Here is a 27,300-nt window from a genome sequence, read left to right as displayed (position 1 = left end):
TATACCGTTCTCATTTAGCTTCGGAGCTTTGGTTTGCAGTGCCGACAATTTCCCCGCATAGCTTTATGTCTTGCAATGATCCCTGTCTCCTCCTGATGGTTTTTCTATGCAAGGGTTGGATTTGATTGTGGGTTGTCGGGTATCTACGGATTCGCCTTCGAATGGTGGTTTCAGTCGTGCAATTGTCGTTGTTGATTTGGCCCGCTGATTGCTGTTGCAATGTGTTTGCTGCTCACTCTTCCCTTGTTTTCCCGTTTGGCATGCCACTTGCCTCCTTAATTACTGAAGCCGGAGGTGGGCCGCGCCATTTGTTGGCGTCCTCTTTCTAGTACGTGACTTCGGGAAGGTTTGGCCGATCCGCCTCTGCTACCGGGAGCATCCTGAATGGCTGTTAGTCCGGTTATGGATACTCGTTTCAGTCGTTACTGACGCCTCGGTCGCCTCTAATCTCCCGGCTGCGTTGTTGCGCGGCTCCATTTGCTGCGCCATTTTGGGGCGAAATGCCTCGCTGTTTCGCGCATAGCGTGGGAGAGGGAAAGGACGGTCGGGACAGGAACACCTGCTGCTGAGGAATGTGCGCCAGTGAACTCAGCCTGCGTTCAAAATTGTATGCATACTATGGTGAAAAAATGTAATCTCATTACACAATCACTGATCGTTCAAAAGCGAATCTCACGACCACTGGCACCGAACAAATGTGCAAGTATACAAATGCGCAAAATGCACTGCTGGAGCTATCTACTATTCATTTCTCAACCTACTGGCTTCGCAGAGCTACATTGTGCGCAGAAAACAGTGAAACTGGGAAGGCGCTTCACACAACGTATCACGGAGCCCGCACAGTCGAGGCCTCTTCTCACTGGCCGCGGCGAACCAGCGCAGTACCCTCACCAGGCACCAGCCAGCCAGGTCAACCCACAAACAGCACGAAGGCAGCACGAGTCTGGCACTACAAACAACAGCACAACGCATCGCAGCCGAAAAGCGGCTACTCTCCCTAGAAACCTAATAATTGGCGTTCTGGAGCCATTCAGTTCTAATCAAATACTGTGTAAGGTAGATGGTTTCTTTTCGAGATTTTTTGCACCGCAAGAAGGTGGTTTGGCATGGTTTGAGGCTTTTTTTAAAAGGTCTCAAACCATGACATGTGACATCAGAAGTTGGTCCAATACTAGATTACTGCATTATATGTAGTGTGCAGTCAGATACAAATGTTATCTAGAAATTAATATCCAGCTATCTATAAATTAACACCTATTTGATCCGCATAGTATACGTGATTGAATAAAGCGGAAAATGGTACTGGATGGAACAAACCGATTACCGGGTGCGGAAAGGAACTAAACAGCCTCCACGGGAGCTGTCCTGGTATGGTTGCTTCGTGAACGTCTTGAAGATGAGGTTGTCCTGACCTTTGTAATCCATTTGAAATTTACCAGTGCACCTAGTCCTCAACAGTTCAGTCGAATTGGTAGCAGCTCTCGGCAGTCCGGCTGAACTTACAACGGCTCTCGGTAGTTCAGTTGAACTTCCTAACGACTCTCGGCAGTTCAGTTGAACTGATAGCGGTCCTCGGCCTCCCAGTCAATGTCGTTCTTCCTGATGAGCGCCTCAGTCATGGCGCGGATGGTCTGCAGCTGGTCGGCCAGCAGGCGCACCTCCGTCTTCAGACTCTGCAGCTGGTGCAGGGTGGTCTCCTGAGCCAGGTCAGCGCCAACCTGCGCGGCACAGAACGGAACGCGTCACTAATATGTCTCCCCGAGCACTTAAGTACGTATCGAAGCACCAGAGACGATACCTTCATTGAAACGTAACGCGTAATACGTAAGGCTGTAACGTGGTCTTATCGATATTTTGGCCAAAACTATGAAACACCTAATTAATTTTTTTGTAGCTCTACGACACCTGAGTGAAATAAAAATATTGGCGTCCTGACTGTTTCATAATGTACTGTGTCAACGCTACATGTAAGGCCTGTCCCATACCCAGAGCACATCAGTATACCCTCCCACCCCCAGCACCCTCCCCTCGACCCACCTTCTCGGCGTCGGCCATCATCTTCTCGGCCACCTCCTTCATGGCAAAGTCGCCGCGCCACAGTTTGGCGATGAAGTTCTTCTTGCGCTGGTTGGGGTAGATGGTCATTGTGCGTACGGTGAGCTTCCGAAGGATGAAGTCGGGTAGGATGGACTCGACGTCTAGGACCAGCTGCACCGTCATCGCCAGCCGCTTCAGCGACGCCTGCTCCTGGACGGCCTTGATGTCGTCGACAGCTAGACCCACCTGAGAGGGGAGAGGCGGTTGGATCTCAGTTCAAACGGGGAAACAACACTCCAGTGATTTTGCTCTTATGTCATTCATTTTGATAGCAAAGCCATGTGATATACTGACGGATACAAATCAAAGCATATGAGTCATTTTGTACCGCATGGCATAAAATGTACGCAACGAGCAAAAAAAAAAAAGTCATCTCAGGACGCATGGTGCCACGAAAAAAAGCTACTTTCAAACAGTGCGAATTCGATCTTATTAGCCGTTCGATAGAGAGGAATTAATAGTCTGGCCAAAAACGACTCGCATGAGGCCCCAAAAGAGACACACTACTTCACTCTGGGAAGGAACACATCGTCATTTCAACTCACCAGCAAGTTCATGATGATGATTGACATGAGGATGAGGAAGGCGACGAACAGCGTGTAGGTGACCTCCGGGAACGGCACCGTCTGCGAGTCGTCGAAGAAGATGTTGCTGTAGTCGAACTCGCCAATCATCATCACCGCCGTCTTCAGCAGCGACTTTCCCACAGACGAAAACTCCGCCTGAAAAATAAGATATCATGGATCAGCAAAATAGGTACGCAACACTTGTCAATAATACTATAAAGCACAATTTCCGAATTTCATGCTACAGGGATAGAAATGTTTCATGGGTAGGATTTGTGTGATGAGTAGCAAAAAAGCAGACGTTATCGAGGAATATAAAACAATGAATATGACACGGCTACATGTATGTACCTAGGTACGTGACATAAGAGTGTTAGTAGTAAGTAACGTTTTTTTTGCCACGCCTCAAGAAGCTTCGTCATCAATTTAAAATGCACTTTTCTTCCGATTCGAATTAGCCTTACCTGATTCTGAAGCAGGACAAAGAAACTGATGGCGAAGGCCGTGATGAAGAGGAAGAAGACGACGGAGAACTTGCTGAACGTGGAGAGGACGTCAGTGAACATGACAACGTAGATGCCGAACACCGGGAACTTGCGGATGAAGAGCAGCAGGTTCATCCAGCCGAGAAATACGGCCGCCGCGCCGACGTTCCACTGCCACAGCTGAAAACCGGGCGTAGAGCTGCAGGTTTACGGTCGCAACTAACACAGCTAACACATTTAAACAACGGCGATAATAACAAACAGAGAAGCAAAATGACGCTGGATGCCGCATTCCCATCTACATTGAAGTCAATCGGATTCAGATCACTTAAGGCGCAAACAAAAGCATACCTATTTGCGATAGAACACAGTTCGGGAAAAATAAACGATGCTCAGCGAAACGACACCGCTCAGTCAAACAATCAGGTTTCACTGTTGTCAGACTTGACAGGTTTGAAACACAAACATGTAAGAGCCCGACCAAACTGTGCGACGCACTCGTACCTCGGACACTCAAACTGACATTTCGGACTCAAATTGACCTGCCGGAACTTGACATGACCCGCTGACCCTGCTGACCCATTGGCTTCAAATGGCCGCTTGACCGCGGCTAATCGTTCCGACTCCGACTAGACTGCCGTTTTAGTCCGCCAAACCCAGGTCCGTTTGACACCAACCGGACCGGCTGATATGTCTGCTACCGAACTAACCTGGCTGATCCCTGACTAACCCATCGGACTCCGAACCGACCTTATAACCTCAAACTGACTTGATGATCTGTCTGACCCCAGACTGACCCCAAACCTTTGACCTTTGACCCTGGACTGACGCAGTCGACCCCAAAACCGACCCGAACTGATCCATTTGACCACGGACTGACCCCAAAACTAGTCCATTTGACCCCTAAACTGACCTGCCTTACGCCGGTGTCCCGCGAGCAGTCGTCAAAGTCCCAGACCAGCAGCAGGGCGCACACGTAGCACGTCCACTCCAGAGTGTTGTTCCAGCCGAAATAGTGAAGACGAGCCTGAGATAGCGGCGGCAACGAGTTAGCGACAGAGCTGCGAGGAGGGCGGCGTGGGGTGTGGCAGGGTGCTGCGGATAAGGCCAGGTCGGTAAGGTGATGTTACATAAGCTGCGTCGGGCTATGCTTAGACGGTAAAGACAGGTCATGTTTACACAGTGGAGATGCGGAACGAGGGTCGAGTTGGATAGTCACATAAACACAGAATACACAACACACTCGGGATAGTCTTCGCGAGCTCGTTTGCAATATTCAAGTGATTCCAAATAGTTGCAAAGGCTTAGCCCTCAATCACGGCAGAGGCATAAGGATCAGACACCGAGTTTTAAAAAGTTACGTGAGTCAATACGCAAGAAACGGCGAAACTCCAAAAACGGTTACGATGAATACGAGTAACGTCAAAAAGTTTTGCCGGCCGGTTACAGCCGATCATGGTCAATATATCTTACCTACGTCCGGGATGCATGATTAAGTGCATTAAAATAAATCCGACCCAAGCTCATTCGAAGTGGTACATAACTCGTGAACCGTTTTGCATGTGCGTAACTGGTATATCCAGGCGTCTTTTTCCAGTGCTCAAAGCTGGTGCTTGTGCTCGTATGTGTGAGTGATTGACCATGAAACCAGTGCAGAAATAAATAAATACAATATTCGTCGGCAGCGTTGTAATGAAATGCATGTGAAGTTTGTCACGAGTCACCTGAACGCATTCATTCCTACACGCAATAAAGCGCGATGGTGGTCAAATGAACGTGGCCGATGGGCAGACCAGGTGACCAAGTGATGCACCGTCAGCACGCTCGTACGTAGCATAGTGCGATGAATCGTTCACACATGTCAGTGTTTGGGCAAATTCACTTTCATATTGCAAAGCAGTGCCCCGTGCCGTCGGTGTTCGTAACTCCAGCAAGCAAACATCATCGTGGCTTGAGCGTGAACGACGAAACACACTGCTTAGTAACCATCGTGGTAACCATCGCAAACATCGATTTATCATCCTTCCATATCTATAAAACGAAGCGTTCTGACGCTACACGCTCTCGATCCAAGAGCCCGGAAAGAATAAGCATACAACGACCCTCTGCTTAAATAAACGGTGTCGGTTTATAATTTTGTCGGATGGATAATAGATACTCTGTGATACGTAGTGAGTAGATATTAGGTTATGAATTTGGAAACAACAAATCTCTTCAAGTTAACAGCCTGACATAGCAGCAGTAAGCTGTGCCGTATCTCACGATTGCCGACGGTAGGCTATACCTAAACGCACATCATAATTTGTCACAGTTTAGTCATATCCTTACACTAGAGTCGCTATCATATCGTGTGACCAGTCAGCGGGGGGGGGGAGGTGAAAGGGGGCACCTGACATCGACACAGCCATAATCACCACCGAAACATCGAGTGTGCAACATCGAGATGACTGAAAACGTCGTGTGCTAACGGCGAACCCGAGTTTACCTTCCGCTCGCGAAACGGCTGGAACGTCAATCGAAACTGGTTAGCGGGTAGGGTGGGCGGCACGGGCGGCTGACATGCGACCGCGGGCACTAGATATTGGACATAGAACACTGGACACTGGACAATCAGACATCGGAGACTCGGACATCGGCGTCAAAGCGCCGCTAAAAACGATCGGCCGGTACTCGTAAATGAGCACCTACACGTAGGGAAAGGATAATATGATGCGGCACAGACTTCAATTTATCTACTAACAGGGAACTATCCACGCACACATGCATGTCTACGGACTACACAAGAGTTCTTCTGAAAAAAACGTACGTAAATTCCCGTAAATATTGCATAACGACTTTATGCTTAGTTTAGCAGGCAAGGTCGTATATATGTAAAAATGAAAAAGGTTAAATCAAAGAAACAATCCTGCAATCAAAGCGTAACCCATCAAGAAATTACACAAGCATAGCGATGTTCAATAAATGCCTACGTCAAATACTACGTCGGTAATTAACCATTCCAAGCCTATCTGTTGTAACTTGTAACGCTTCAGTCGCGCAGCACGCAGCAAACACATTTATTGGGCGAAGCGTTTTGACTTTAGTTGGTAAGGCAGATCAGGAAGTTTGCTGCGGGGTAGAGGATATCAGCATGCGGGTACACATATGCCAGAATGTGGCCGCCAAGCGCTAACCTAATCTCTTATCCCATCCCTCGTCTATCAACAAAGTGTCGTCTGAACTGTTCGGACGGCAATGTCGCAAGGTGCATGGAGAATGAATGGATATGTATTCTGTATCAGCAGATATTCGGCTCGCTACTCGGATATCGATATAAATATGATCGATAAACTGTCCCAGAACCGATAAATAAGTATGTATATGTGGCTTTGATATACTGTAGTGAGCTCATCCCTGTATATACAATATACAATGTCAGTCTTTGAAGTGTCATACTCAACTGAGCGACTGCAAGCATGTTGAAACCCCACGCACACACGCACACAGTGTCCCATCTCTCAATGGATTTCCTTCTTCAAACCAAGGCCTGTTTCACAGCAAACAGAAGCAAGCCGAGGCACTGCGCGCCAAACCTGTCGTTCCCTTACCAACGAGCTCAAGTAGTACATGTACTAGGGATACCGCAGAGAGCAGGGTCAGTAGTGAGCCTGTCTCTCGATTATTGCTTGAATTCGATTTAAAGAGCAATAACTACGCATATACAAGCAAGTCAATGCGCACTACAAGCGAAGTTTGCATATCTTTCGCAAATCTGATTGTAGTGTGCACCTGATTTGCTCATGTGTAAGTACCGGATAAATGAGAGCCATACTAAAGCTATCAGCTACTTTTTATATGATGCTTACAACAGGCAGCTATTTATTAAATCATTGCAATATTTAATCACAAAATGTTCTTACTTATCCACGTTAACAACGAGTTAAGTATCCCACGAGTAAACGCAATAGTTTTTGTTCCGTTCAGATTCAACTCTCCTTAAACACAATGTATTCAATAAAAAAATGCGGCTCCCACTTCTCTCCCCTTCCCACGGCCTTGACGTCTTCCCTCTCCTCCTCTCTCCCTCTCTCCCGCCGCTCTGCCTACCTGGAACACCTGGCCCAGCTCCTTGAGCAGCTGCAGACAGGCCAGCACCGTGATCACGTAGCGGCCCACGCTGGCGAACAGGTTCTGCTCCTCGTGAAGCCAGGCGCGGATCTCGGGACAGGCCACGAAGGTCTTGTTCGGGGGCGCCTCGGGGACAGCAGAGTCCAACATCGCGTCGGCGGCTGTCCTGTGAGCGAGAGACGGGTGTATGGAGTCGTAAAGTGACGGGCCATTCGTAACAACCAGCTAGAAATATTGACTGTCTTTGCAACGTTCAGACATTTCCCGTTTGCGAGATTTCGACTATCGTTGAATAATTTGTTTTGTTGGGTTAGGCCCTTTCGGTCCAATGAGACCATTTCAGAGCCGGGAGGATGATAGGATATAGGGGGAGACATTGGTCTGGGCAGGCACCCTAGTGAGTCGCCGGGGCTGAGCCCGTCCAGAGGACAGGCCACCCAGCCCCAAGGCACTCACTGCACCCGGCTACGGGGTGCGCTCCCTCGAGAGCAGCGGTGCCGCTCCAAGGGAGCAGCCCGCATGAGATAAAGTTGCCTGTCCAGCCCGGAGGTGGGTTGCGGCGTGGAGGAGAAGGATTTCAGTATCCTGAGGATAGAAGCACGGAACGGTGGTGTTGAATAATAAACATCCGGATTCTAAAAATTTTTGGTCGGCGAGTTCGGGTGGCATATAGATTATATAATGATGTGACCCACGGTCGACTTAAAGCAGATTTTTAGGAAAGCAAGTCAGGGAAATGTAGAACAAAATATGATCTGAGTCGTAGTCCTTGAACAATCAGGCAATCTTTTAACAACCGCTATAGCTCATGAGTCCATTTTCAACAGTTTGTCAGCTTTTCTTCGATTTAATATACGAGTATACCTAACATTAACGATAAAACGGAACACGGTAGTACCCCTGATTCGATCACATCGCGACGATCACTAACGCTATTTTGTCGGTGTAGGCGTTCGGCGGCGGCGTGGAGATGAGGTAGCCGGTGAGGAAGGTCAGGAAGGTGATGTAGAGCAGCAGGTTGACGTAGTAGAGATAGCGCGCCAGCCGGTGCCACTTGAAGTGCAACAGCGTCAGACACAGCGGGTGGCCGAGCAGCGCCTGAAACGGGGAGCACAGCGTGGGACGGCACATTGGGGATAGAATCGCATGAAACGAGCATAATGTGACACTAATGAATCCTTGCAGAAGACAAGCGGTGCAGTCCAGCAATTGTCTACTCTTATTCTAAGAATACCATGGATGACAACATCCATTTTCAAGTAAATCTATAGGAATGTTTGCAATCCCAGACTTCCCACAAGCATCCTGTGATGTCTGGGTGAGGTAGAAAGAAGCATAAAACGCTCAGCAAAACGCTTTATTATCACACGCTGGCGAGGAACATCCAGGACACCAACACAAAGACATAGGTCCCGGGGCGTGATAAGGGCTCGCTACTTACCACCCGTTTGGCGCGGACCATGATCATCAGCGGGTGGTTGTTCTTTCTGACCGTCGAGTCCATGGTGTAGGGGTGAGCCGAGTCCTTGACCGTGCCGTCGTCAGCGTAGCAGGAGTAGTGGTAGAGCGCGTCACCTGCAGCAGGAAATGGCAGCCGATAATTAACGACAACGGCACTTGAGCCTGGACACATCACTGATAATGAGTTGACTGATCACTATAGGCCGGGTGGCCGAGGGTACTTCTCAAATTCACTCAGCATGCTTTCAAGGGGTTTAAAAATGCAAGAGAAGCAAGAGCATGCTTTCAAGAGAAGAGATGCTCGTAAGGACAATGTCATATTTCCAACGGCTCAAGGAAATAGAGGGTAGAGGCCGACCTCCACAAGCGTGCGTTTTCGAACATAAACTGACCTGCGCCATTCGAGGTATCATCCCGGACGTTGAGCTCTGTATCGTCCTCCGGCGGCTGCACGGAGGAGTAGGTGTCGTCCACGAACTCAAAGTCAAACGTCACCGCCAGGTTCTTGTCATTCAGCTGCGGGCAGCCAGCAACGAGTCATCATCATTTTCGGAAAGGGACTATTATTATGCTAGAGGCTTCGAATGGCGGATACGCTGTCAGGGACTCATAAGATGCACATTAGTTATTATTAGGAGGAATGAGGGTTTCGGCAGACAGAACTATAAACATACAAGCGAATGCAAGAGCAATAGCACACAACTCATAGAATGCAAGTGACTCGTAAGTTAGATAGGAGCAATGCCTCCTATTCTCCTTCTCTGTAACCACGACATATATATCTCCTACACTCCTGCATTATATGTTTTATATGCCATGTAAAATACATTTAGCGAAGCCCTTTCCTAAGTTCCTCAGTAATATCTAACATATTTCTCCCCTCCACTCGCCGTATTTCTCTCCCCCACCCCGCTCACACCCACCTCCAAGCCATTGGTTTTGGTGCACATGTTGAACACCTCTTCGGCCAGGTCGGGGTACTTTTTGATCAGCAGACGGATCGGTGTGACGCGCACGTTACGCGCCGACTGCGTCACGTTATTAAGCGCGTCACGCCACTGGTCTGATTGCAGAATTGTCGACACAACGTCTCTGCGGAACGGGCGTGCGTGCGTCATTGGGTGGCGAGACCTTAGCAGTACGTAGACTTGGGCTTCGAACAGGAAGTGTTGGAAAAAATATACTTAACGCATATCAATTAGTGAACCCAAAGCCTTTGCCCCGAGGTAAGCCTGACACGGAGACATATCAATTATGGTGTCCCTGTGCTCTTTGATTTAACCGTAATTTAATCGCTTCTACGGCGGCCAACTGTGACCATTCAATACACTATTCTGAACTATGAGCCTTTATACGGCCTTATATGAACCCACGGGCTTGTATGAGCCTACCGCCTTGCATGAGCCATAGCCTGACGTGCTACAGACTTGTGTCTGTGCCTTTCTCTAACTGTGTTTACTGTCTTCTCTTATCAATCATCAGCTACCGTCCCAGCCATACTCCCTCCCCTCCACCCACCAATCAACCCACCTGTGGCCGTTGAGAATGGCCAGCTCGAGGGCGCCCTTTCCGTTGCCGTCTCGCGCGCTGAGCAGGGCGCCGGCCTCCAGGAGCACCTTTACCACGGAGCGGTGACCCTCCCTGGCCGCCAGGTGGAGCGGCGTCGTCTTGGACTTGTCCACCGGGTCCACAGGGGAGTCGTTGGCCAACAAGATCTGTGAGGTAGGTTGGGTGACTGGTATTGGGGAGCGGACGGTAGGCTGAGCTCATAGACACCCAGGCATTATTAAATTATGAGTTGTGGTAACGGATATTTAATAAAATGATCGCACTGTTAAAAGAACTAATGACTTATGCACTTTTCCGAAAGACGTTCTTAGCGTTTTTGATGTTCTTGCGAATATTCGGTTTATCTGTACACAAGGAGTTCGTCACGAACAGAACATAATCAAAGAACAAATATTGGATGTCAGTTTCAATGTCGATACCTGAAGCCTAAATTTCAACACCATAGAAACACAAAGCTGACGAGCCATCACCTCCCATCCCCTTCTCTCCACCATTCCCTCTGCCTACCTTAACCGTGTTCTTCCAGCCCTTGGCTGAGGCACAGTCGAGTGGTGTCCAGAGATGCACGTTTCGGGCCACCACGGCGGCACCTGCCTCGATGAGTGCCTCCACCACCAGCTGGTGTCCCTCGAGGGCGGCCACGTGCAGGGCGGTGTTCTGCTGTTCGTCCTGATCCGTGATGATGAGGTTGTCCCGGTGCAGCAGCTCCTTCACCACACTGGTCAACAGGGGGAGGGGAGGGTGATAGGGTGATGCGTTCATCAATGTGGGTGCTAGCTAGTAATTCGAGCTCCCCAGTAGGAAACGTTAGGGACTGAACAGTGTCCCACTATCACATCACTCCACACGTGTCTCTCTTTCATCGTCCCAGTTCGTCCTACTCCCGCGCCATCCCATTCCGTCCCACTCCCCGCCATCCCATTCCGTCCCACTCCCCGCCATCCCATTCCGTGCAACTCCCCGGTCCCATTCTGTTCCCACTCCCACATCATCCCACATGCTCCCACTCCGCGTCCCTCTCACACTCACGCCGTCCGGCCGTATTTAGCAGCCACATGCAGCGGTGTCTGCTCGTCCTCATTCTTGTTATCAATCCGACTGCCGGCGTCGAGCAGTGCACGTGCGATGGCCAGATAGCCCTCGCGGCATGCCAAGTGGAGTGGCGAGTTGTCGTACTTGTCACTGAAGTCGACTAGTGCTGGTGCTTGACAGTGACGCAATAGAACCTGTGGGGAAATGAGAGGGCATGATGAGGGGGCACGGATGGTCACCGGATAGTGTGACTAAGAGAAACATTGGGCATTGGGAGCACCACGATGTGGTAGGTTTACAAAAAGTAAGGTTCACTGACTGATCGAACTTCACTGGGTTCACTGGAACCTTTTGGGTTTGATGCCGATCACGGCAAACATCCTTCGGTAACCTCACTATCCAACACACAGAAGGCTCTAGGGCATATTTTTCTACACATTGCCTCATCCTCCTGTGAGGCAACGTGCGGACTGTAGTGCCTCTAGGATCCACCTCCCCTGCCAGGGTTCCCATTCAATGACTCCCATTTAATACACCCCCGAGTCGGAGCCGACCGTACAAACCTCCAGCGCTCCAACGTTGTTCTCTTTGGCGCACCAGCTGATGGCCGTCATGTCGTACTTGTCGGTGGCACTAATGTCCGCCCCGTGCCGCAGCAGGGTTTCGACAGCTCGCGCATGACCCGCCGAAGCCGCCAGCAGCAGCGGCGTGAAATTGTCCGTGTCCAGCCGCTCAATGTTCGCTCGTCTGTGGGGAAGAGAGGTGAGTGAGAAAATGAAGAATTAGATAAAGGTGAGAGAACATGAAGAATTAGATAAAGCACGCGATTGAATAACGGAAGATTGACAGGATTGCGAGAATCACAGCGAAACCGGCAATTGCGCAGCCCTTGATACATGCTTATGCATGACGTATGTGATTATATCCCATGGTTCTGCCGTATAAAAGGCACTAATGAACTCCGGTCTATATGACGCTAATGGACTCGTTGGTGTCAATAACATTGTGCCAAGGTATTATTAAGACACGGCAATGTCAGCTCAAGTAATTAACATCACACATTGCCAGTGCTAATAAGGTAAAGGAATGGGTGTCCAGGGATTTAGTAAGCATACCGGGGTGCCGGCCTACGCACGAACATCCACATTCACTGTGAGGCTAAAAGCACAAGCACCGTCACCGGACAAGGGAAATGTTAATATTGGGCGTGAACCATCTACCAACTGAACGGGAAGTTTGCCGCTCGCCCACCTGCTCAGGAGGTACTCGATGATGTCGATGTGGTTGTACATTGCCGCTCGGTGCAACGGAGTCTGATGCTGGAAGTTCTGCATGTTGATGGCGGCGTGGTGCTGAAAAGGGACGTCTTCCTTCATACTTGAGGCAACGTCATTAACCGTCTACCAGTAAAGCCACAAAACCTAAGTACTGACACTCTACCTCCACAGTATCTCATATGTGCATCCTCTATACCTCTCTAATATAATTTATTCGTATGCTGGAAAAACTAATAATTTTATAATCAAATGAGCGATCACACATAACCAGGCCATGATTCACCATCCCTCCGTCACTCACCCGGACGAGCATTTTGACGATGTCCAGCTGCCCGCCGACCACAGCTCCGTGCAGGGGCGAGTCACCCGTGTCGTTCACGACATTCACATCGGCGGCGCCGGTCTCCACCAGCAGTTCCACGGTGGACAGACTGCCGCTTTCCACCGCCAGGTGGAGAGCCGAGTTCTGACGCTGGTCACGGTCAGCCAGCATCTGTACATGGAACCGGGGGGGGGGGGGGGGGGGGTTAGGTAGGGTGTCTTGGAGGGGAGGGGGAGGTGGGAGAGTCTGAGAAGAGATGTGGTTATTAATAGAAATATATTTATATCGGAATGCCTTTCGGATAAGAGTCGATAAAGTCGATAAAAGCAAAGGCACCTGCATCCCTCTCACCATGACCATTTGAATGTTTGCTTTGGGTCAATACTCCTACGCAGACATTCTATTCGGAAAATATGTATCATCATGATTCATGATGAAATCGTCTCGTAAGACCGTAAGGGCCTAACTCAACAAAACAAAATTCACGATCAACACATACTTCGCAACCTCTGAGATTCCCGAATATCATCAAGGCACCAAGAGCACAGCCACCGCGACCTACCCTCACCCGTTGGCTGAAGTCCGCTTCATCTCCCCAGTCATACAACTCCCCCCCTCCCGTCCCCCGTGCCCCGCGCGCTGACCTGTTTGACCACCGTCGCTCCCGACCTCTCTCGGGCGGCCATGATGAGCATGCTGACGATGCGGCAGTGTCCGCCCTTGGCGGCGCTGTGCAGCGGCGTCTGTTGCTCCTCGTCCACACAGCGCAACGGCACGTCCAGCTTCAGCAGCAGCGCCGTCACCGTCGGGTAGCCGTAGGTGGCCGCCATGTGCAGCGGCGTCATCTGCTGGTTGTCCTTGGCCTGAGGGCAGAGGTCAGAAGGTCAGAGGTCCTATTTCAGAGGTCAGGGGTGAGATGTCAGCGGTCAAATGTCAGAGGTAAATCTAACAAGAAAGAAAATGCTTGTTAGGACTTAGGATTCAGAAAATTTTGGGAATTGTAATTTAATTCACGTTAGAAAATTTGAAGAACACACACGCCAGATGATGATCATATTTCAATTATCAATGATGAAGAGATATCACACCATGCGGAAATCCCATGTAACATTTAAAACGGATCGATAAATCTCCGCTGAATAAATATGTAGGTACTGACAAGCATGACACACATATATATATATATATATATATATATATATATATATATATATATATATATATATATATATATATATATATATATATATATATATATATATATATATATATATATATATATATATATATATATATATATATATATCAGTTTCTGACGACTACTTCTCATTGATCGCTATTTTCTACGAATTGGAGCGCCTCGTCGTTCACCCACCTCAGGGTTCACGTTGGAGCACTGCAGCAACTGCTGCGCGGCTTGGTCGTTGCCGCGCATGGCAGCGTAGTGAAGCGACGTCAGTCCGTAGACGTCCTTGGCGTTGACGTCGGCGCCGTTATCCACCAGGACGTCGATGACCGTTTCCTCCTGCTCGGGGGGCGGAGTCGGCGGCGTCACTGTCGCTGTGGAGAACCGTTCTTCGACGGGCGCCTGGGCGACTGGCAGCTGGCGACGGTACCTACAGGAGAGGGGAGAGGTCAGCGGGTCATGGGCAGAGGGCGCTTGGGTCACCGGCAGCAGGCGACGGTACCTACCAGGAGAGGGGAGAGGTCAGCGGGTCATGGGCAAAGGGCGCTTGGGTCACCGGCAGCTGACGACGGTACCTACAGGAGAGGGGAGAGGTCAGCGGGTCATGGGCAGAGGGCGCTTGGGTCACCGGCAGCTGGCGACGGTACCTACAGGAGAGGGGAGAGGTCAGCGGGTCATGGGCAGAGGGCGCTTGGGTCACCGGCAGCTGGCGGCGGTACCTACAGGAGAGGGGAGAGGTCAGCGGGTCATGGGCAGAGGGCGCTTCGGTCACCGGCAGCTGGCGGCGGTACCTGACGGGGAGGGGGACAGGGAGGGGAGGTCAGCACTATCAAGACTTGAGGTCGCCCGGGACGGCATCTGGCGCCGGTACCTGTCGGAAAGAGGAGGTTGGAGGGACATAGAGAGCGCCTGAGCCGTTGGTATATACCTGACCGGGAGGCTAGTTCAGTCGTTTCTTTTCCGCCTCAGTCGGGTATTCAGCCGTTGATAACATTCGAAGACGTTGCCTTTCAGCGAAATATACCTGTATGTCTAGTAAATGTAATTAATGCGAATAAATTCTAATGACTGTTTCTCTGGTTCCTTCAAAAATTCATTGACAGCTTTTAATAAATGTCTTAGGAGCTGCGTAGCGGTATTTTCAAGGGGAAAGGTGCTCATTTGCCAAAAGGAGTCTAGTACGTCAGAGCCGCTAATGAGAAAGCCGATCCGGCCGACATTTTGTTTCTGACCTTCCCATAATGAGCCAGAATGGTGGGAACGTACGTACATGCCGTGTCGTACATGCCGTGTATATGCCGTGTCGTGCCGTCAATATCATGCCGTCAACGACAAGACAAAGGTCGGCATGATTCTTTTAGTCGGGTCGACTACAGAAAATGTCAGCTATGTCGCCAATATAAAAGGAATTAACGAATCGATAATGACTAAGGTACCAAGGAACACCACAAACGGGAGAATGAATAGCAGAGGCCAAACAGAATCGGTGGTGAGCAGTAAGGACGGGTCACAATTTCAGTGTGTAGGTTCCACTTCAGTGCTTCACTACAAAAAGAAAACTGGACACACAGTGGATATACGAGGCTTGCTGTATATGGCGAGGCTCGTATATGGCTTGCTGTTTTCGGAACACCACACAAGTTCGCAAATATAACGACACCCCAGAATCATCGTCCACCATGACGCCAAGCTGCGGTAATTAATAACACTTGACCTATCGACCAGTGGTGCCCATCAGAAGCTGGGTGACGTTAATGCAGTGGTGGAAATAGTGCAGCTTCTGCCATCGGAAGAGGGATGAGTGGGGCGGTGCATATCGTGGACATCGGGTGGGTGTGCTGTCACCGGTGGAGGCAGCTGTTGGTGAAATATCTTAGAAGCTGGCACTAACTGTTGTCTGGTTGGCACTAACCGGTGACTGAAGCTGGCACCAACTGCAATTAATGTATTATTGTGCCCGGAACAGACTCAATAGTTAATGGTGCCTGCAGCAGACTAACTGGTGCCTGGAGCTGGCACCACCGCACCAGGCTAGTGCCTGGTGTCTGAAGGCGGGCGGTACGGCACCAACCGTTGTCTAAGGTGAACAAACGCCCCTTGGTCGATATTCCGACCCCGACCGGGAGCGGGGGTTGGCCGTCCCGACCCCAGCAATCAGGGTGTCGGAACACTGAATAATTCCTAGTGCTAAGCCCTCGCACCTACAGGCGATCCCTCAGGTCCCTGTATACCACGAAGTGACCTGGACAGGGGGGGGGGGGGTAAGAGCGAGGAGTCAGGTGTGTTTGTGTTTCTATGGCGAGTTGCATATCCACGCGATAAAACATGCAGCATTGATCATTTCATTTTTAATAGCGTCACGTTACGCCTGAGGGCATACGGTGAGTTGCCAACACGGTCAGTCAGCGAAGAAAAAAGCGACAAAAACCGAAACTGCACATCGTGTCGCACACCTGACTGGCAGCGTCCATCCGCTCCAAGATGTTCAGCTCAGCGTGCCGTCGCCCCCACTCCCCACACCCCCAGCCGCCGTTAACTCGCTTCCAGGGTTGTGCTTGACTCATGAGTCGAGTCAGAAATTTGACTCAACTCTGACTCAAATGAGTCAGATTTGAGTCGAGTCGGATAAAATGTTGAGCTGTTGAGTTGAGTCAGAGTTGAGTCGGACAAAAATATTAAGGCGTTGAGTTGAGTCAGAGTTGAGTCAGTAAAATAACTTTTGACATTGAGTTGAGTCAAACATTTAGGAACATGAGTCAGCTGACTCAACTTTCTAAAACCAAGCTTTTCATTCCCCCTCCCCCCGCTTAACAACTTCGCGCTGGCTCTGCTGCCGGATTTTTTTCCACCCCCACCCCCGCTCAGCAACTTTTTTATCTGAGTCAATTTTGAGTCAACTCACTTGACTCAACAAAAAATTTGAGTCAAGTTTGAGTCGACTCATATTTTCATTGAGCCGCTTGAGTCATGAGTCGAGTCAAGGGAAAAATCAGCTCCTTGTTTGAGTCAGAGTTGAGTCAGGGCTTTCTGAAGTTGAATGATGAGTCGAGTCGGCAATTTTTTTTTAGTCGAGCACAACCCTGCTCGCTTCCCTCACCTGGCGGCGTAGTGGAGCGGCGTGAGGCCGTCCTCCCCGCGGATGTTGGTGCGCGCTCCGTACTTGATGAGCAGCCGGACCGTCTCGAGTCGGTTGTAGCGCGCGGCGTAGTGCAGCGGCGAGAGTCTCTCCGAGTCGAGCTGGTTCAACCGGCGCTGCAGCCGCTGCGGCTGGTTCAACAGCGAGTCCAGCAGCAGCCGCATCGCCTCTGAGTCGCCCTCCCGCGCCACCTGCACAGAGTCAGAGTCGGAGTCAGAGTCAGAGTCGTCCTTCCGCGCCACCTACCCGTAGTCGCCGGAGTCAGATTCAGAGTCAGAGTGGCCCTCGCGCCACCTGAAGTGGTTAGTTTCAGAGTCCGGACCAGTCGGAGGTAGGAGGAAGTCAGACTCAGAGTCAGAGTCGCCCTTGCGTGCCATCTCCTCCGGAGTTGGAGTCAAAGGTGGGAGGGAGTCAGAGTCAGCGTCACGGTCGCCAATTTATAGTCAGGGCTTGGAGGACAAGGAACGCCAAGCTAGTGGCCAGTGACGTATTTTTTTCCGCACTGCATATCCTCTGCGGCTTCAATGATGTGAATGAGAGTAAACAGACCACATGAACGGATACATACTCGTAAGTCGTATGTGCGCTCAAATAGTTTGATTCATATCATGTATAACAATGCATTGCACGATGCACGTAGTTACAGTAAGTCGCACCAAAAGAACAAACACACATGTGTGAACACTAGCAGGCAAATAAAGTGGTAGTTTACACGGAGCAAACTCCTGATATCGATTGGCCAAAGTAATAGCATGTGCCTCGGCAGGTGCACCAGACACTGAAGGGGTAGCCATGAAGTTAAATATAAATCGTACAACATTGACATCAATCACTGATGTAGGAGACAAAACTTACCGACAGTGTTTGGACAGGAGTTCATGTTGAAAAGACGACACAACAGGCACAACATAACACTTTCATTCACCATAGAGACAATTACAGCATATAATAGTAAAACAACATCGATGTTTCGGCAATTTTAGTTGTGTACCTTCACCACCGAATAGTTTGTCAGTTGCAACATAGGTAGATCAGTGCCCACAAGCACACAAGTCGTACGACCATTTGTGTGTAACTGACACATGGCACGGTCTGTTACAGTTGTGTTACAAATAGCTGTCAAACACATCATCATAACATGGCAACAACTCGAATTCATCGGGGCTTTCTGAGTGGTGAGGAACGCCAGTGAATCATCCAATTCATGCGAAGAACATATACGAGAGCACACTGATTCCATTTATTCCGTCTCGATTTGTTCATGCTATATTACCTGGTACTCGGAAGGCGGACGCTTTAAAATGAAAATAGTTAATCGTTTGGTCAAAAAGTCCAAATCATTGGCTGAATCACAGAATCGATATAACTTATCATTCAGAGTTCAGACCTGGTTCGCTAAAGTAATAAAACGAAGAAGATACGATGGTCTGTCTGTCCTATTTTTATACTGGTGAAATCGTGCGGGTCTCACTACTTGGCAACTGTCAATGAGTATTGAGGAGGGGCCATACCAATAGCCATGCGTTCGGCTAAAGGGAAGCAGAATTGATAGACGCAAAACATAAGCATTTGGACTATTTCGTGATGAGTCATGTCTATCGGGATTTGGGTGTCATTGTTTTAAGGTGACTCCTGTAAAGGTGTCGCGTTTACTCTGAAGCATTATCAGGCACGCCTGGATCGCTTATAACGTTAATAATAAAAACTGAAATATCGTTTAAAGTCGTAGTCCTTTTTTATGCAGCTACCAGCCAACGTTATTCTGCTGTCATAACATTCCCGTCTTATCGCTGCATTTTGTTGGACTGCGTGTTTGCACACTGACCTGATGAAGGCCCTTTCTCAAGTCCAGTTGGTGGTTCCTGAAGGGGTCAAAGTCGGCCATGGCCTGACTGAGGCCGGTCACCACGCTGCAGCTCCTGAAAACAAACATGACGTTATTAGATGACGTCATCAGTGTGTTGTAAGATATCAACCGACGGGCGCGGGGGCGGCTGAGTCAGATTATTGCGGCCGAGGGCATTGCAGACATGAGACAACAGAGACTGAGCTTGATAAAGCAAGGTGGGTGCGCAAGTGCCTAAACAAAGGCACCAGATACGGACGGGGTGAAAGCGAGCCAACAATTCGTCATGCATAGAGTGCGGTAAAGCGACTGGAGAACAACAAAAAGCAGACATGCGGACGGAGATAACTGCTTTAAAAAGAAATTACCACACGACGTAATACATTTGTTCTACAGCGGATTTTCCGATGTTGTTCTCGTTTTAACTCGTTGCCCTCGCGACCCTCACCCGTCACCGTCACCGCCGCGCGATACGACCTTTCGAGGGAGTTTCGGGGCTGTGACGCCCCGAACAGCGCCGCCAGGCTCTGGATGAAGCTGGTCTCCGCCGAGCCGCGGCCCAGGTGCTCCGCATCTTCCATCGAGAACCGGCGAGGGCCCAGCAGGGGCACCGCCGCCGCTGCCGCCCGGTCATCGTCCAGTGCCTCCAGAGACCTCCATCGCACGGCCGACCTGAGGTCACCGCCGTGACCTGAGGTCATCGGGCCACACAACGTCGGCGTCTCCGGTAGCGAGTCGCTCCTGATGCAGTGCATGGCGCCGACAGGCCGACGGGCGGATAATGGATTGGAAAGGGACTGGTCTTAGTTGGGTCAAGGATAGATTAGGCCTGGACTTTGCTGGGAGCCGTCTCGGTCCAGGTTTGTTTCGAGTTTAGCGCGAGATACGATCCAAGTCTACCCATCCAGGATCTCTTGTGCATCCTGTTGGCACCTCGACCGCCCCGTCGGATTCACTCGTTGACGATCCAGTTCGTCCGAGACACGACTGACGTCACTGCACTGACGGCTGGGGAATCCCGGTGACCACCGATGACGTCACTGCTGGGCCGGCCGAGGCGCGCTCTCCCCGCGGTATGTGCGTCACTGCTGCACAGCTTCCAGAGCCTCCCGCCGGCTCGACGGCGCTCTGCCCGTCCGATTCAACACCAACACAAACCGCACCGTCAGCCCGCGTTTATACGCCAGAGTCGGCAAGGCACTGAACACTGAACAACAGAGTCGCGCCACTGCCACTCCAGTCACGGGCCGGCCCGTCGGCGGCCCTCTCGGCTGGCTGGGCAGGCCGAGCGGCACCAAGATAAGATAGCGATTAGCGGTCTCATGTGTTCGCCCACCTGACATGACCCTCCCCGCAGCACGTGCTGACCCCTCGACTGCACGAGTTCGAACGATTTGGACGTAAAATACGTCAAGTCTGTCAGAATATTGGGAGTTGGTTGGCAAGAAAAAAGACGATTTATCTTTAGTTATATGATAAAGACCTATAGGTACCCCGATATCTCAGCTCAGCTCAAAAGTGAACTAGAAAGTGAACTAGAAATAAACATACCTAAAGTGAATAAATAAATGATATGAAATAAAAAGCGAAACAAAACTATCTAAACCAGGGGTGCGGAGCCGGAGCCGGAGCCGGAGCTGGAGCCGGAGCCGCCGGAGCCGGCATGTTTTGCCTCGCGAGACGCGAAGCCGGGGCCGGAGCCGGAGCCGTGAAACAATATAGCCCGGACCCGGAGCCGTCAAAAAGGCGGCGACTCTGGCTCCTTTTTTTGAAGAGGAAAAAATTATTGACCTGCTCGGTTTGACAGTACAAGGCAGTAAAACATGTGGTTTCCAAAATAGCCTTGTTATGCAAATACAGAAGCAACGTGAACCAATCCATTCGTCTTTTTTCTTCCACCCGTATTTAATTGTATAGAGGATGTACTGAGTACTGGAGCCGGAGTCGGAGCCGCCGGATCCGGACCATTTTACTCGTAGCCGGAGCCGGAACCGAAGCCGCCATGACATTTCACCCGGAGCCGGAGCCGGAGCCGGATCCGATTTTTTTTTCTCCGGAGCTGGAGCCGGAGCCGTCTGAAATTTCCACGGCTCCGCATCCCTGATCTAAACCCATTGAATTTGTTGGTATTGCATTACATGTTACTCTGGCATGTTAGATATTATGTGAGGGCCTAAGGTTTCTTATGTGCAGTTTGGCACCATCTGCAGACGAATAACCTAAAAGCAAGCGGTACGTTGAAGAGAGGGAGGAAACAGAAGGAATCGGCTAAAGCGGTAGAGAAATGGTAGGACGGAAACGGTTAAACGTGCAGCGTACACCTGATGAAGCGAACAAAACAAAAGCAACAAAAGCTAACAAACAAAAGCAAATTCCAGCTAACATACCAAGAACATATAAAGCGTACGAATGAGGCATAAAGACATGCGACGCTTAAAAGCCTCCAAAACATTATCAACGAAAAAGTGAAAAGGACTACTTATTACCACACAATGAAAGTGAAAACAGGTAAAAACCTTGAAAACGTCCCAGAGTTACGCCCTCGGCCTCACATCAATGTGCTGGGAAGTCATGCCGTTGAATAAAGATAACGTCATACAGCTAAATTTCGTATCCTACGCTAGACGGAACACTGACGATACCAAACCAAACAGGAGCTATGATATAACCTCACAGGGTGTAAGACGCGAGCATGGAGCTGGGTCTGCCTCAGCAAACAGGATCAGGATAAGTTAGTGCCCAGTAACAGGCCATGACCATGGAAAAGACCAGTAGCCAGACCAGGGCCTCGTGACCTGGGCTGGGGTCGCGTCCGGCTCAGGAGTGGGAAGCCTACCTGCTGGAGCGCGCCTGCTTGAGCTCCTCGTCGGTCATGTCTGTGTTTCTCTCGTAGGGCGGCACCATGTTGGTGTCGATGGAGTCGCCGGAGCCGGGGGTGCCCGGATCGGGGGCCGGCTCGGCGTCGGTGCCGTCCGCCGAGCCGGCATCGCTCACTGGGGGCGCGGAGAGGACGGTCATCAGTCCACGAGCGAAATTCAGTGGCTGATGAAAATGACGGCAATGAAAGTCACATGAAGAGCCATGGCAATAAGAGTGGTCATCAGTTTGGGAAAAGGAACATGGATGATCGATTTGGAACTATTAAAATGTAAACGATTCTAAATTACCAACACACTATTGATAATTGTGGAAAGGAAAGCACAACGAAACTGCAAATTCGTCCCATTTAGTTATACTCACTTCGATACCCCTTGTTGTGATACATGATATCTGTACCGTCGCTAAAATATACAACCGTACAATCTAACACAGAAGCACATTAGGCGAGCTCTGAGCACCGACTGATTCCCGTGTAATTTCACCGTGACCGCGTCAGGGACTGCTCCACTAATCTCGCTTGACGCGAGGCTGCTGATAAACGTCACGGCTAATGTCGAGTACAATACACGCGAGGTCGGGGCCACGCAAATAGCGACACATGTTCCCGGGAGATAATAAACAAATATCGACAATCATTCCAGACAGATAAGTCATCAGTGCCCACCGACTAAAATTGAAAAAAAAAACGGTCCGGACTTCGGACTAATGACACTTATATATCTACATCTACTTATGTTCGTGTCAAGGATGTACCTAAAAGTTCATCAAAATGACACGGAATGTGGAGAAGGCGATTCACATGAGCGCTATGATTTTTACCGCAATGACTGATGACAGCTGCTTTATAGCCACATAATTTACCCATAGGCGTAGGAACAGGGGGGGCCAGGTGGGCAAGTGCCCACCCACTTTTCGAGGTGGGGGGGCCAACCATGTGTTTTGGCCCACCCACTTTTTACTCGAGGCCCCCCGTCTCGATTTGAGAGGACGTCGTCACCTTCCAGAATAAACAAACTCGGTAAAAATAAGTTCCACGAATCCCCACGCACGGACTCCAAGGGGCCGTGATGGATCCAAGGAGGCCCTCTGTTCATACTTGTCAGTCGAAGCCCCTGAGACTGATGGCCTGAGAGGCCCTAGTGGATCTGAGGAGGCCCCAACATCCACACTGGTCTGGGGAGGCCCCTGACACTGGCGGTCTGGGAGGCCCCTCTATCCACACTAGTCAGAGGTCTGAGACTGGTGGTCTGGGAGGCCCCTCCATCCACACATGTCAGAATAGGCCCCTGACACTGGCGGTCTAGCCGAGGCCCCCTACCCTCACTAGTCAGAGGAGGCCCCTCTATCCTCAATAGTCAGAAGAGGCCCCTGAGACTGATGGTCTGGGAGGCCTATCCATCTACACTGTAGTCAGAGGAGGCCCCTGAGACTGATGGACTGAGAGGCCCTTCTATTCATACTGGCCACAGGAGACCCCCAAAACTTTCGGTCTGGGAGGTCCCTCAATCCGGCACCAGTCAGAAGAGTCCCCTGAGACTGATGGCCTGGGAAGCCCTTATATTCACACTAGGCAGAGGAGGCCCCTGAGACTGATGGTATGAGAGGCCCTCATATTCACACCAGTCAGAAGAGGCCCCCGAGGCTGATGGCTGTGAGGCCCTTCTGTTCATATAACTGGCCACTGGAGGCCCCTGAAACCGGCGGTCTGGGAGGGCCCTCTATCCACACTAGTCAGAAGAGGCCCCTGAGACCGATGGTCTGAGAGGCTCTTATATTCATACTGGCCACAAGAGGCCCCTGAGGCTGATAGTCAGAGAGGTCCATTCCTAATGAATCTGAGGGGGCCCTCTATCCACATTTACACTTTTCTAGGGAGGCCCCCGAGACTGATGGTCTGAGAGGCCCTTTTATTTATACTGTCCACAGGAGCCCCCTGAGATTAATGGTCTGAGAGGCTCTTCTATTTATACTAACCAGAGGAGGCCCCTAGGATTGATGGTCTAACAGGCCCTTCTATTTATACTAGCCAGAGGAGGCCCATGAGACTGATGGTCTGAGAGGCCCTTCTATTCAAACTAGGCAGATGAGGCCCCTGAGAATGATAGTCCGAAGAGCCATGCGGCGGCAACTGGCCGTGGCCATATTTCGGCTCGGTAGGGCCCCACAGAGCTCATGAGAGCACCTCAAGGGCTCCTAAGTAGACACGCTTATCCCCATAAGGGTGCCACGCCGGCTTCTGAAGGCTCCTTGTAGGCATCTGAGGGCCCTTTCCGGCCTCTAACGGCTCCAGCCGCCTGTGATGGCTCCATACCAGTGTTTATGAGCGCCACACAGCGGCGCCTTTGAGGGTCATACTAGTGTCTCTTAGGGCCCTATATCGGTGGCTCTGGGGGCCTCACACCGGCGCCTCTGTGGGCCACCACACCTGTGCATCTCAAGGCTCTATAGGTACATCTGAAGGACCCACACCGACACCTCTGAGCGCCCCATACCAGTATCTCGGAGCTCTGAAGGCCCCACGCCGGTGACTCTGAGGACTCACCGGCTCCTGAGAGCACCATGTTGATGTCTAACGGCTCCACAAGGCCACTGGAGGCACCACACAAGCTCTCACTGAGCTCTAATGTCCATGTACCGGCCTCTGAGGGATTTAAGCCAGCGCATTCATAGCTCCACACCAGCAATTGTAAGGACTTCACACTGAAGTATCTGAGGGTTCCACACCGGTGTCTCTAAGGGCCACATACCGGCATCTCTGAGGGCCCCATACCGGCGTCTCCGAGGGTCCACATCTGGCGGGCACCCATCAGCGACTGAAGGTCCCACACTGTCGACTCCGAGAGCCCCATCTGCGTCTGGGAGCACCATGCCGTCTCTAAGAACCACAGCGGCTCCCCCGTACGAAAGATGGGCGTCTGCATGCCAAAGGGGAGCGGTTCTGAGACAGTAGGGCACCTACATGCAATAGAGGGGCGCCTATGAAGCCCATAGGGGCGCCTCAATGCGAAAGAGGGGCGCCTCTGAGGCCTACATACATGGGCGTCCACATGCAATAGAGGTCTGCAGACTGCAATTGATCAATGCCATGGGGGTGCATTCATAAGAAACAGGGGCGCCGGCATGGCAAAGAGAGGCGCCTTCAAGTGTCCATAAAAGAGAGATGCCTATGATAAGCGCACATTGTATGTGACAACTGTGGGACGTATAGGGATGTCTCTGATGACTATACATAGGGCGCTTATATGCCAAAGAGGGCGCCTATAAAGCTAATGGGGGCACCTGGGAAACGAAGAAGACATTTGTGTAAGGGTTTTCAGGGGTCATGCGCCGTTTGCGGCAAATAGATTCTAAAAAAAATCGGAGGGGGAAATTTTTTCAAAATGGTGCGGACTTTCCGCACTGTTCTCTGCGGTTACGCCCCTGGGTACATCTGCCCGATCTCAGAAGCTAGATTTGGAGGTCATACTTGAAAGCAGCCAGCAGGACGAGGCAAAAGTTGGAGGCCCCTGAAAATAGGAGGCCCCCTGGAAAAGGAGGCCCCTTGACAGGGTGGCCCACCCACTTTTCATGACGTTCCTACGCCCGTGAATTTACCAACAGCCAGAATTAGCTTTTTAATTTCGATAAACCAAGCATTATGACAAAAAGAGGAGGGCCCTGGGTGCTAATAGCAGCGGCACTATAGGGCTACACGATCACTAGGATCATTTCTCGATTTATTTAGTACACGCCATAGGTACTGCAGCATGATGCCGTACTTTGTGCGTTTAAATATATTTCAGCAAGCAGCTGTGCAGAACTCCGTTGTCACCAAAGGATCTCAAACAGAGAGCAAAGCTCTCTGCTGAAAGCCAGGGCTTTAAGCTCCATGGAAGCATTGCCGTATAAGCGTCATTTCTCAAGGCGCTGAGGGATTCTCAGGTCATTTCTCGAGTCACTGGATAACGGGTGAGATGGCGGGAACGGCTGAGCCATGAGTTCGGCGGCAAAGCAATGAAGGCCAAGACTAGTATACCCTGGGTTATGCAAATTAAACCTAGACAATCGCTGATTTAGACAGGGGATAATGGTGACGAATGACGATGATTTGGGGTTTTAGGGCGCCCGGACTGCGGCAGTCATCGGCGCTCAAGACGGGAAACATAATTACGGGCACTTCAGACATCAAACGGCGAAGTCAATGGATTCGGAAATCGGATGCATCATCTGGCCAATTAGTGCCGTAGCGAGTTAGATCGGGCCTCGCTCAATGTCTGAGACAATAAATTACACAAAGGACTAGAAGGATTTTTTTTGCAGTTAACACTTTTTTGTACCCTGCACGAAACCAAAGAACCTACATAACGGCAATAAGTTATACTTATTTCAACTTCAGAGTTTTATCGCGCGAAGACGACTTATTTACGCCGCAGTACAATCTGTTGCAACATTACAGCAAAGCAAGAAATAGGTACTTACATACCATAAGATTAATTCATTTCACAAACACACACCATACCAATATTGGGATGGCAATGGCAATGACAATGACAATGGGAACTTTCCGATTCATACAAGTACGGCAGAATAGGCAATCTTTGAAGGCAAAATTTATGGGACAATTGCGTTCAATTCCAGACCTAAGATCCAAGGATCCAAAGATGTTACTAAATGTAGACCAGGGAGCGGGGGATAACGGGGGGTAATACCGTACCGACAGCGGCCGCCGATGCTGACCGCTCGTTGTCCGACATGGCCGGGGGCGTGTCCCGTCCGGCCGGCCGACCCTCCTCTCAGCCGCTTCTCAGGAACACTGACTCACGCACGCCCATCCACGCCTCCCGCGGCTCACAGGGCGCCGACGGATCGATCGCGACGCCGCCGGCACGTGCGTGTCGGTCCAACGACACACTGACACTGACACTGACACTGTGGCAGGCTCGTCAACACCCGTGACCACACTACACTGAGGCTGAGATACGCTCTGGAAGAACGTCGGGCGGTCGCACTGAACTGAAGCGTAGAGTGCGGCCTCAATTCCGACACGGCTTTGGTGGATGTGGTCACAGTCCCAGTCTGGATGCACTTCACTCTGCAGTTTCCGTCGTAGACGGCGCACGCAGAGATGAGCGCTGACCTCGCCACAGACGTAAACACGCGGTCCGACCGGTCCGGCGAGGACGGGCTATTTCCGTGAGAGAGAGCGCAGTACTCACTGACGGCTACTGGAGCCGACGCTGGACCCCGGGCGGTGGCCTTGGATCAGAGGCGAGCCCAGGGCCCGTCGACGGGGGGCCGGTCATTGACAGATAATTCTAGAGACGATATAAGCGAAAACCGATGGAGGTGAGGGGTGA

The 27,300-nt window shown here is 50.7% G+C and overlaps 1 protein-coding gene across 2 annotated transcripts; it reads right to left on the bottom strand.

Annotated features, from left to right (window-relative positions):
- Nucleotides 1-649: 649 nt before the first annotated feature.
- LOC122386787 (transient receptor potential cation channel subfamily A member 1 homolog) lies at nucleotides 650-27,153 on the bottom strand. 2 transcript variants are annotated; one of them, XM_043376370.1, is made up of 23 exons: nucleotides 26,658-27,153; nucleotides 21,921-22,077; nucleotides 19,562-19,756; nucleotides 19,064-19,157; nucleotides 17,200-17,429; nucleotides 14,292-14,532; nucleotides 13,561-13,779; nucleotides 12,896-13,087; nucleotides 12,569-12,669; nucleotides 11,881-12,064; nucleotides 11,315-11,511; nucleotides 10,793-11,003; nucleotides 10,247-10,431; nucleotides 9,640-9,808; nucleotides 9,109-9,232; nucleotides 8,697-8,830; nucleotides 8,187-8,353; nucleotides 7,235-7,421; nucleotides 4,062-4,175; nucleotides 3,128-3,328; nucleotides 2,643-2,819; nucleotides 2,038-2,283; nucleotides 650-1,718 (listed from the first exon to the last, which is right to left on the bottom strand). In XM_043376370.1, exons 1-23 carry the CDS (start codon nucleotides 26,695-26,697, stop codon nucleotides 1,551-1,553), a joined length of 3,933 nt encoding a protein of 1,310 aa, XP_043232305.1. In that variant the 5' UTR covers nucleotides 26,698-27,153; the 3' UTR covers nucleotides 650-1,550. The 2 variants fall into 2 exon arrangements, with proteins under 2 accessions (XP_043232305.1, XP_043232306.1); XM_043376371.1 differs by lacking the exon at nucleotides 19,562-19,756 and having other exon boundaries at nucleotides 26,658-27,152.
- Nucleotides 27,154-27,300: the final 147 nt, after the last annotated feature.

This window comes from Amphibalanus amphitrite, unplaced genomic scaffold (genome assembly GCF_019059575.1).
Source record: "Amphibalanus amphitrite isolate SeventyFive unplaced genomic scaffold, NRLGWU_Aamphi_draft 000262F_arrow, whole genome shotgun sequence".
NCBI lineage: Eukaryota > Metazoa > Arthropoda > Thecostraca > Balanomorpha > Balanidae > Amphibalanus > Amphibalanus amphitrite.
Note: the sequence above shows the minus strand (reverse complement) of the source record. Positions and strands in the feature narration are given on the sequence as shown.